Source organism: Phycodurus eques, chromosome 2 (genome assembly GCF_024500275.1).
Source record: "Phycodurus eques isolate BA_2022a chromosome 2, UOR_Pequ_1.1, whole genome shotgun sequence".
Taxonomy (NCBI): Eukaryota; Metazoa; Chordata; class Actinopteri; order Syngnathiformes; family Syngnathidae; genus Phycodurus; species Phycodurus eques.
Window position 1 is genome coordinate 43,169,302 of NC_084526.1, and position 12,215 is coordinate 43,181,516.

The 12,215-nt window shown below is 42.5% G+C and overlaps 1 protein-coding gene across 1 annotated transcript in view; it reads left to right on the forward strand.

Moving 5' to 3' along the window:
- plekha7b (pleckstrin homology domain containing, family A member 7b) overlaps nucleotides 1-11,627 on the forward strand; it is a 96,722-nt gene extending 85,095 nt beyond the window's left edge. The window contains exons 25-29 of the mRNA XM_061700908.1: nucleotides 206-430; nucleotides 3,269-3,402; nucleotides 6,130-6,278; nucleotides 9,996-10,163; nucleotides 11,066-11,627. Coding sequence (XP_061556892.1) covers nucleotides 206-430; nucleotides 3,269-3,402; nucleotides 6,130-6,278; nucleotides 9,996-10,150 — 663 coding nt within the window. The 3' untranslated portion in view covers nucleotides 10,151-10,163; nucleotides 11,066-11,627. The remainder of the gene's footprint in view (nucleotides 1-205; nucleotides 431-3,268; nucleotides 3,403-6,129; nucleotides 6,279-9,995; nucleotides 10,164-11,065) is intronic.
- Nucleotides 11,628-12,215: the final 588 nt, after the last annotated feature.

Here is a 12,215-nt window from a genome sequence, read left to right on the forward strand (position 1 = left end):
AAAAAAAAAGGAAAGTTACGAGCAAGATACAACTGTGCTTCTAGTGCCCCGAATTGTCTTACAGGTGAGGACAAAGAGCGTACTAGTACGTAGACCTTGAGCTGGATATCAAGTCTATGGGTGAAGTGAACGAAGGGATTCCCGTAGTCTTGACTTTGCGCCCGTGACCGATGACGCAACTTGTGCTGGTGTGTCTATTGCGCAGTGGAGGCGAGAGCAGGAGTTTGACCTGCAGCTGTTGGAGAGGGCCGTGCAGGGCGAGGAGGCTCAGGCCGTGAGGAGCGTCCAGGGGGAGGAGAGGCCCCCCGAGCACAAAGAGAGATCCCGATCGCACTCCGACGATTGGCTGACCTTCGGCTCTGAGACCGGGACGCCTCCGACCCACGACGGCCTGGAAACTAAAGACTATGATGCCGACTTAATCAAAGAGGTACAGGAAGTGACCTAGTCTCTGATACAGAAATAGTGTTCGTCCACACATTCATGTTTGTCTAACCATTTATTGATTATTATTATTTCTTTTTTACTGCTACGAACCCCTGTCTCGTTTAAAAGTACAGTGGACCCCCGGCAGATAGGGAGCAGGCCCGGCTGTGTATAGCGAAAAGCCCACAATACAGTATATGACGCATACAATCTCAATAAATTAGAATATGGTAGAGAAGTCCATTTCTATCAGTATTCATTAAACACTCGGTAAACTACTTTTCAGAGAGCAAATTCCTGCCTGATTTCTACTTTAATGCCAAATAATTGTCATTGTTTTTTTAATTGTCATTGTTGTTAAGTAATAATTCATCCATGCATCCATTTTGTGAGCCGCTTCTCCTCACGCGGGTCGCGGGCCGCCGGAGCCTATCCCAGCTATCTTCGGGCGGGAGGCGGGGTTCACCCCGAACCGGTTGCCAGCCAATCGCAGGGCACACTCAAACAAGCAACCGTTCGCGCTCACATTCGCACCTACGGGCAATTTAGAGTCTTCAATCAACCTACCACGCATGTTTTTGAGATGCGGGAGGAAACCGGAGTGCCCGGAGAAAACCTACATCGGCACGGGGAGAACATGCAAAGTCCACGCAGGCGGGGCCGGGATTTGGACCCCGGTCCTCAGAACTGTGAGGCAGATGTGCTAACCGGTCGCCCACCGCGCCAACTATTCTCGTTCATTTTATGAATTTTTTAGCTACTGACTCTGGTCACAGTGTTAGTACTTTTAGATCTGACTGCAGCCTTTGATACTGTGGACCATCATATCCTGATTACTTGTTTGGAGCAGTGGGTGGGCATCAGAGGTACGGCACTTGAACGGTTCAGGTCCTACCTGTCTCAGCGAACCTTTTGTGTGAGCCTTGCTGACTCGGTTTCCTCCGCTGCTCCCCTTTCACATGGGGTGCCACAGGGTTCCGTACTTGGCCCTCTCTTATTTCCCCTCCATTCTCAGGAAACATGGTATTTCTTTTCATTGCTATGCAGATGACAGTCAGATCTATCTGATTCCTACTGTGCTAAGCTATTGCTAGAGTGCTTACATGATATTAAGGCCTGGGCGTCTCTTAACTTTTTACATTTAACATTTTAATGAAAAAAAGACAGAGGTCATGTTCTTTGGTGGTACCTCTTTGACCCCCCCCCCCCCATAGTTGATTTGGGTCCCTTACCACAATATCAAAAGTCCATCATTAACGACCTGGGTGTAAAAGTGGACATCCATCCATCCATTCTCTGAGCCGCTTCTCCTCACTAGGGTCGCGGGCGTGCTGGAGCCTATGCCAGCTATCATGTTTTTCGGGATGTGGGAGGAAACCGGAGTGCCCGAAGAAAACCCACGCAGGCACGGGGAGAACATGCAAACTCCGCACAGGCGGGGCCGGGGATTGAACCCGGGTCCTCAGAACTGTGAGGCGGACGCTCTAACCAGTCGGTCACCGTGCCGCTAAAAGTGGACACTAATCTTAAATTTGACACCCAAATTAAAGCCGTGGTTAAATGTAGCCTTTTCCAGTTAAGGCAGCGAGCAAAAATCAAACCGGTCCTTCAGAAAGGGCACTTTGAAATCGTAGTCCACACCTTTGTGACCACTCGGCTGGATGACTGCAACGCACTATATATGGGGGTCGGGTCCTCCATTGCTCGTCTGCAACTGGTTCAAAATGCCGCAGCTCGTCTTTTAACTGGCACAAGAAAGCATGAGCCTATATAGTCTCACCTATTTTAGCGTCACTCCACTGGCTGCCCGTTCGTTTTAGGATTCGTTGTAAAATGATTTTGCTTTTTGGCTTTTAAAGCCTTGCATGGCCTCGCCCCACCGTACCTCTCTGGGCTGCTGCCCCCCTACGTCCCCAGGCGCTCTCTCACGTCAGCTGACCAGCCGCTCCTGACAGAGCCGAGAGCCGGGCTTAAACTTTGAGGCGAACGAGCATTTGCTGTTGCAGCTCCGAGACTGCGGAATGTTTTGCCACTCCACATCGGACAAGCCTCATCTTTGTCTCATTTTAAATCCTTGCTTAAATCCCATCTTTTAACACCAGTTAGGGTGTCTGATGTGATGTATCCACGCAGGCACGGGGAGAACATGAACAAAAATAAAAATCATGACCTATTTTACTCTGTGTGTCGTGGGTCACTATCATGTGCGGTTCACTTTTTAAATTGAACTACCTAACTAAATTAAGCTTGTGACACTGTAATTTATTGAAATTAATTAGATGTACCTGTAATTACATGATGAAAAACCAAAACAAAAACAAAACAAAAAACCCACAAAATTCTTGAACAAGTGGGGGATGTACCGCCAATAAGTGCTTTCCACAAAAAATGAGGGTTGGATCGCAAAATGAATCACCAAGTCCCAAACCGCCTAATATGCGGAGGTCCTTTGCGTGCTTTGGCCCCTCCTCGTGGCATCTTGGTGTCAAGGAACTATGTTGACATCAAGAAAGGAGCTTCATCACCCATTTCTTCTGCTTGTCTCTTTATCCATGGTCTTAGTTTGCCAAACTCACTTTAGCAGCATTTTGATGTCATCGAGTCATTCTCTTTTAGGCCATAGCCCTATCTAATATGAAAGTAGCGCTTAGCAGGCGTCTTGTGGCACCGAGAGGCAATGATAAACCTTTCTTTAGTGGGGTTGTCACACATTACATGGCAGGGCTCAATGGTGATAGACATTTCATATTTTTTTGGACTCTCCCCCCATAGAATGTTGACCCTGTTTAGCCCTAAAACTGTTATGCCAATTGAAGATTTCCCCCCTGTTTTCTGTGCGCAGCTGTCAAAGCCTGAGAAGATGTTGATTCCAGAGCGATATGTGAATTTAGAGCCTGAGGAACCTCTGAGTGCTCAGGAGATGGAGGACCGTCATCGGAAGGTGGAACGGATCAAGAACATCTTGGCAAAGTCGAGGTTAGTTATATCAATAAATGTCACCAAAATACCACCCCAATTCCAATGAAGTTGGGATGTTGTGTTAAACATAAATGAAAACAGAATACAATGATTTGCAAATCATGTTCGACCTATATTTAATTGAATACTATTCAATGAAAAAGACATCGCTTGGATGGCAGCGTATGTTTTGCCAAAACCTGTATGTACCTTTCAGCATTGATGGTGCCTTCACAGATGTGTAAGTGACCCATGCCATTGGCACTAACACAGCCCCATACCATCACAGATGCCGGCTTTTGAACTTTGCGTCCATAACAGTCCGGATGGTTCTTTTCCTCTTTGGCCCGGAGGACACGACGTCCCACAATTTCCAAAAACAATTTGAAACGTGGACTCGTCGGACCACAGAACACTTTCCCACTTTGCATCAGTCCATCTTAGATGAGCTCGGGCCCAGAGAAGCCGGCGGCGTTTCTGGGTGTTGTTGATAAATGGCTTTTGCTTTGCATAGTAGAGTTTCAAGTTGCACTTACGGCAGTAGCGCCGAACTGTATTTACTGACATTGGTGTCCTTTACACATTGATGTCGGTTTTCGATGCAGTGCCGCCTGAGGGATCGAAGGTCACGGGCATTCAATGTTGGTTTTCGGCCTTGCCGCTTACATGCAGTGATTTGTCCAGATTCTCTGAACCTTTGGATGATATTATGGAGGGGATTTTTGATGAAATCCCTCGAATCCTTGCAATTGTACATAGAGGAAAATTGTCCTTAAACGTGTTCACAAAGAGGTGAACCTCGCCCCATCTTTGCTTGGGAATGTCTGAGCAATTCAGGGAAGCAATCATGGCCCCCACCTGTTCCCAATGAGCCCGTTCACCTGTGGGATGTTCCCAACACGTGTTTGATGAGCATTCCTCAACTTTCTCACTTTGTCTTTTTTGCCAGCTTTTTTGGAACGTGTTGCAGCCATCAAATCCTACGTTAATGATTATTTGCTATAAACAATCAAGTTGATCAGTTTGAACATGAAATATCTCGTCTTTGTAGTGTATTCAATTAAATATATATATGTTGAACATGATTTGCAAATCATTGTATTTTGTTTTTATTTATGTTTAACACAACGTCCAACTTCATTGGAATTGGGGTTGTATATTTTCTTAGAATCAGCTATTATATATTCACATAACACGCATTTCTTTAGTTAGTGAACCTCCACTAAACAGTAATATTTGTTGCATTCATTTAATTGCCCAAGTCATTTTTGAACGTTTTTGGAACTTCATTGGAATTGGGGTTGTAGAAACATTGTGAAAATGTTTTATTTCGACCAGCCATTGTCAAAGTAAGGGGAAGTGGGCTCCCTCTCGTGGTCAAGGAAAGAATCACTGAATGAAATGTTCAGACTGTGGATTCAAAGCTTCTTCTTTTTTTAAGCATTTGTTACGTGACGTTCAGTTGTATTTAGCCTTTTAGTACAATATTGGCATTTACTCTTTTAGAACACTTTTCAAACATATGTTCAGGTCCAACTTCATACTTTTTTTGCAATAGTAATCATTTCATTACAGTTTTTTTAATTTTATTTGTATATTTAAGCACAGTGTTTATGTTGAAACTGTCATAATGTTACAGTGGCTTACAATCATATGAAATATACTTTTTAGAAATAACATTTTTTTCCTCATTTTTGATTCTACAGTACAGTGTTGCCTCAAATGACGAGTGACTCACAATTTTTTGGAGATACGAGCCATCGCTCTGCCGGGTTTTTTATCCTGAGTTGTGAGCAAAAATTTGAGGAGCAAAATGGTGGCAGCAAACTTCAAAACCAGCAGCAGATTTTGAACAATTCAATACGCCGTGCTCGCTCCATGCTGTTTATTGCAATGCTCAGTTGAAGCTCAAAGTTGAGAATTACACGACGTGTATTTAAGCAAAGCATATAACTTACAAAAGTCTGCTAGCCTCATGCTAAAACACAAGGCACACCGACATATACTTGTATGGGCTAACAAAACTTCGCTTTGAAACTCGTCTTCATCATGTCTGCATTATACTGCCCCCTGGTGGGCAAGGCACGCACGCCAGAAGGAGCAGCACAATGACAATGGGCGTTGAAACATGAAGTATTTTTTGGGGTGATAAAAATTTCAGAAGCGCTTTCGCTTTGCTGTTTTAGCAAACTATGTCACATCAGTCATTTTGACATAGTAAAACAATACGTAGGGCATATATGCATATATATATATATATATATATATATATATATATATATATATATATATATATATATATATATATATATATATATATATATATATATATATACATATATATATATATATATATATATATATATGCGGCACGGTGGATGACCGGTTAGAGCGTAGGCATGACTTTAAGTGCAAATGCTTGTTTGTTTGTATGTGCCCTGCGATTGGCTGGCAACCGGTTCAGGGCGTACCCCGCCTCCTGCCCGATGACGGCCGGGATAGGCTCCGGCGCGCCCGCGACCCGCGTGAGGAGGAGCGGCTCAGAAAATGGATGGATGGTTATTTTGTGGGTGTATTGTAATAACAAGACAGAAATAATTACACATTATAGCATTGCTAAAACAACAAACCTAAAGGTAGACTTTTGCAGATTATTCCAGAATCATGTTGTATTTTTGATTTTTTTCGGTCACTGGGTAGTTCGTTTACATGACATCATTCTCATTTCCTGTACGCGTGTTCCAGTGTCCAAAACCTGGCGCCGGCATTATGCGCAGACAAGTCTGAGGTGAGCTTGCTGGGGCTCAACTCGGTTCTGCAGGAGCAGGAGAGGATCATCACCATGTCCTACATGCTGGCCTCGGAGGCCTCCCTGAAGAGTAAACAGGTCACAGGTATGTCCAGTCTTCTCGAACGTACCTGAAAGCGACGCTTGGGAAAAAGTCTCGTCGCAGAAAATAACTTTGGGAGAAGTCAAAGTCACCTTGTAGAATATTACTCGAGCAAAAGTCTTTAAAGGTTCTGACATTAAATGTACTTGAATAATGGAAGTACAAGTATTTTAGACAAGTGAGCATTTAGAATTGTGTGTATTTGTAAGGTTGCAATGATTATTCGATTCACCTGAATAATTAAATGACAAAAAAAAAGGTCCAAGCCAAATCTCAGCCACGAAGCTTCACAGGGATCATTTTTCCACATGGACTAATGTTACTACAGTCGTATGTTGCACTCCGTGTGGAAATAAGTTGACGTGATGGCGGCGAGCCAGGAAGAATCTTCGTAAGACAGACAATGTCCATCGTTTTGGATCATTTCATACTTAGCAAGGAAGACAAAGTGCAACGCGTACCACAACAGCACGTCTGCGATCGACAACCCGATCGCCATATCCATGTCAGATTTTTTAATATAGCATACCAATCATTATTCAGAACGTAATGAAATGCTCCCGCGACTGGTCAAGGAAAGACACAGCCCCCAGTGGACTTTCAATCGCTTTATTGAGCAAATGGGAAGAAAACAAGCATATTCAAGCATATAAGCTGGGGGACATTGACCTGAAACTGTTCCACTATTTTCTCACAAACTTGTTCGCAAAGAGGTGAACCTCGCCCCATCTTTGCTTGTGAACGACTGAGCAATTGAGGGGAGCAATCATGGCCCCCACCTGTTCCCCTGTGGGATGTTCCAGACACACGTTTGATGAGCATTCCTCAACTTTTTTGCCACCAATTTGCAGCCATCAAATTCAAAACAATCAAGTTGATCAGTTTGAACATGAAATATCTATATAGGTCGAACATGATTTGCAAATCATTGCATTCTGTTTTTATTTATGTTGAACACAACGTCCCAACTTCATTGGAATTGGGGTTGTCATTTACGAAAAGCATTCCTTGAATATGTCCGTGGGATTTTAACGTTAGCCTCGCTATCATCATCATCATCATCATCATCATCATCACGGAGCTCGCAGTTGTAGTCATTTTGGCTGTCACGTGCTGCTGGACACGTGTGAGCAGCAGAGGCAACAGCAGGTGTCTCCATCTCGTCGGCGTTCTGCGCGGGTAAATTGCATCCTTTTCTCTGGACGGGCAAGACTGTTCTTCCGCTTTGTCAGCAAACAGTTTCTTGTGATTGTATTTTGAAGTAACAAGGAACGAACACGGTTGGGGAAGTGTACTGCAGTAAAAGTAGACATTTTATTTCAGAAATGAAGTTCAGTAAAAGTTGCCCAAAATATAAATCACAAAGTGATGCACAGATATGTGAAAATTCTACTAAAGTCCATAACAACGTATATCTCTCTCATTTTACTGGAATACAATATTAGAAATGTTCCAATAACTTTGTTTTATGGGAAGAAAGTGCAAATTAGCCTTTAAAAAAAAAAAAATAATAATAAATACAAAATTGGACTGATGGTTTGAAGACGATGAGGGCGGAGTAAAGGAGGGAGTAAGGTGTCGAGTCAAGCGGGGCTCTTCATTCCTTAATAACTTCACATTATTCCGTGTCAGGAGCTCACATGATGTCTAATTGCAGTCCGTGTGGAACGTTTGAAACGGGGGAGGACTCGCTGGATGAGGCCATTTTGTGCGCTGATCAATGACCCAGTCAAACGCCGCGTAGCATTAACACTTCTTTGAACGCACGGCACCTCTCTGAAGCCGCATGAAAGACGAGCGCGCTCGCATTTCATCTCTCTCGCGCTCTACAGCAGCCAGGCGGCAGCAGAAGTTGCGTGCGGCTGCGCACACCCGCACGCGCCTGTCACACGAGGCGACGCTCAAGCTGTCGAACTGTGCGGAGGCTTCATCGGCACGCGGAGGCAAAGTCAACAATTATAACATTATTTCCGGCGTGGAGGAATGTCGGAGAATATAACTGGTGGCATGTTGTCAGAAGAGACGGGAAAGAAACTACTAATGCTCTTTCACAGGCTTCATTTCAAATGAGTCTTTCCTTCTTTTTCCATATACTATTATGCATGGCCGCCTTCCTATATGTAACACTGCAATTAAAAATACATATATAGTAAAAGTTCACAGGGCAAAAAAAAAACAAAAAAAACAACAACCACATTTGATCGGTCAAAATGTGGCCGCATCCTGATCCCGACTGTAAAGCGGTAGAACCATGTGATTCCTCTGAGCCAATCAGCAATGACATGTGAAGAATAGTAATGACAGTTTTAACGTTACTTGTATGAAATGATCAAAAATTGCGATCATGATCAGGATTTAAAAGGTTAAAATAAAAAGTCACAAAAGTAAAAAGTACTGTCATGGTTATAATACAGTCGTAACAATGATCTAAGGTTGCCATTTTGAGCATTCCACTGAAAGGCCTCTTTACAGATATTTGGATCATCAGACACATTTAGTAAATAATCAAAATGATATAGATCACACAAATATTTTAAGGTAGTACATTGTCCGAAATGAATTTATCATTCAAATTAATCTGATATCCATGGGCAAAGGAGGCGTAAAATGGACATTCGGTCAATATTTGCATATACTGGCCACTCATGCCAGAGTAGCATCTGCTCCATTTGCACACGGACTGAGGAGTATCTGTAACATTTGCACAACCGACATTGTCCCAGATGATCGCACGACTCGTCACTTTAAACCGCATCCCCTCCTTGAAGTCTCGGCGCCCTTTGCACAATGGCCATTGCACCGGACTATCGCAATATGAGTCGTTCGAACTGCTCTAAGTGCTCGAGGACTCTGCATCTTTTTGCACAATTGTTTTTTGTCAATGTCTTGATGTCTCCAAAGTGTTCTGTAAATTGACCGTCTGTTGTACTCGAGCGGCTCCAACGACCGGAGACAAATTCCTTGTGTGTTTTGGACATACTTGGCAAATAAAGATGATTCTGATTCTGATTCTGATATGAAAAGTCTCCGCATCCCTGTTCAAATGCCAGCTTTCTGTGATATAGAAACATGACACCAAGATAAATCATTTAAAAACCTTTTCCACTATTGATCTGACCTATAACCTGTACAACTCAATTTTCAGTCTTTTAGAAAGGTAAAATAAGATAAAATAAGCAACTGCAATCATTTGGTTGCTCCGAGGCCCTTTCGATGGTGGCAGGTGTGTGTCGACTTCCATCTAACTGAGTTGGAGCGTGACTAGTTAATTCTGAACACAGCCACATCCCAGTTAGAAGAGGGTGTGCACACTTGTGCAACCACATATTTTCAGTCCCCCTCTCGAAAAGAGCCCCCGTTGGCATTTGAACAACGGTGTGCACTCTTTTTTTTTTTTATATCTGCTGTACAATGGTACTTAAAATGTTTCAACCCGCATTGTAAATGACTTTGAAATGTAATTGCAAAATTCGAGCAGATGTCCACTTTCAGTCGCGAGTGACCGCTTCTCTTCTCTGTCTTTCTAATAGTTGCCCTATGGAGCTATTTACATGGCTGTAGTGCTTTGCAAACTCTTATATATTTGTGAAATACCGATGTACGTCATTTGGAAGAGCGGATGACGGCAAACGCTCACGACTAAATGCTCCCGTCCGTTCGGACAGCAGCCCCAATCATTTTCCTCCTTGTCTCTTTTCCTTCTATTTCTGTCGTCTTTAGTTCCGTCGCAGGCTAACAGCCCCGTCCCACCGCCCCCGCCCGCTCCCGCTCCCCCTCCCCCTCCCCCTCCTCCTCCTCCTCCTCTTCCTCCTGTATCTGCGACGCCTTCCGCCTCCTCTCCTCTAAGCAACGGGATCCACTACACGTTTGTGTAATACAAGAAGAAAAGTAAGGCCCAAGTGCACGTTTTCTTGCCCTGTGCGTACGTGGAAGTGTGCATGAACCTTTTGTCCGTGTGTATCTGCTCCCAGTGTAAATCTACACTTGCTTGCTTCCCCCACAGTGATAATGGTGTGCAAATTGTGCTTTGGCTAAAATATTTGTGAATGGCTGACAAAAGAAAGTGTGTGTAATTAGTCGAAGAGCCGCTGAGTGATTTAGCACCTTCGCTTGTTGAAACAGCTGCATTCCAATTCCCTTCACGCGTGTACTTGGGGGGGAAAAGAACACAAAAAAAACAAACTATGGAATTCACGCATTGTCATGATTGACATATTCTTTCCAGTCTTATCTATTATTACTATATTGTGGTTCACAGTTTGGTTATTGTTTTTTACAGTGTACAGTACCTTGATTTAAGAGTATTGCAGATTATGAGCTTTTAAAGTTTTTTTTTTCTTTGGGGGCGTTCTGATACGCCGCTACTTGTGAAAAAAACAACAACAACAACAACAACAATCACCGATTACTGAATGCAACAAACTGTCAAATACACTAATACAAAATGAAATCACTTGCAAGGAGCATGGAGGAGAGGCGTGGTAAATGGTCAAAACACAGGCTGGCGTCAGAGCTCACTTACTCAGAAGGCCCCGCCTCTTAAAGGCACATACTGTATCTAACACACTTCACATGCTTGGTTTTGGGGGGGCAGTTCTGTCTCACGCCAATGAGCCGGCCCATCGGTATGTCTAAGTCCACCCTTGCTCAAGCATTTTTTTAAATTTTTTTTTTACACAAATGAAGGCCTCTTCTCAAAACTTCAAATAGACACATGGTCATCTCTGCAGTTGAGTCATCAATAAACAAGCTTATTTCATTTCTATTGATGTATTTTCTGTCTTTTACAGCTCAAGCAATTTCTGGACACTGAGATCTTTTATGACAATGGCAACAAACAGCAGGACTCTACAAAAGAAGATCCTGGATACATTTGTGCACATCACTAGATGAATGTAGAACATATTTAACCTTTTCGTACTGCGCCAACAACCTCTGAATGGATTTTTTGGTTTCCAAAAGAAAGCTGCAGCACTGAACTCTTTAAAAAAATATATATTTTTTCTATATATTATATTGCACTTTGAGCTGTACACCGGAAAGAAGACTGAAATATTTTTGAGTTGGCTATGAATTAACTTTTGTTGTTTGTCCATGGATATAATGTTAAAAACAAGAGGCACTAAATCTATCGTGATTGTAGATTTTTATCACAAGAAAGATGTTTTTTTTTTTTTTTTTCTTCAAACAATTTGCCCACAATATCATGTACACATTTACCATAGAACTGCCAGTCTTCCGTTAGCTTTCATTTTTGTCTACAGCAAGATGGAATAACATCACCTATTTTGCGTGGGAGTGTCAAGATCGCAAAATGGCCATTTATTCAAATGTGAATATTAAAGCCATTAACACAAACTTTAGTCAATGCTGTATATGTCTAACTAGCAGTTCAAATTGGCAGAATGGAACATGGAATGACAAAGGTGTTCAATACTGGAGCTGCTATTGTGTACAAAATTAACAGCAGCGCACGAGATACATCTTGACTATTATCAGAGGTTTGAGGCTTTAAAATGAAAATTGTTGACTTAGACGGGAAATTTAAGATTATGGATACATTATGATGATATGTTTTCCAGGTCAGCACAGGCAGCAAATATTCCACGTGCCGTAATTTCTCGCGTGTAATGTGCACCCATGTATAATACGCACCCCCAAAGTTGACCTCAAAATTCTGGAAAACCCTTTTACCTATGTATAATGCATTTTTACAATGCATGATTTTGCTTCCACTCATATGATCAAAACATTAAGTATTATCTGTATGTTGTTAGTTTTTTTTCAAAGAATTATTCTGAAGTGAAGCACTTTATTTGAACATGGTAACGCTTTCTTTTTATTACTTGTTCCTATTTTGAAAGTTCACAGCCCTACTTTTATTTCGTAAATGAGAAAACACACTGTTGTGCTCATATGTTTGATTACCCAGACAGAATT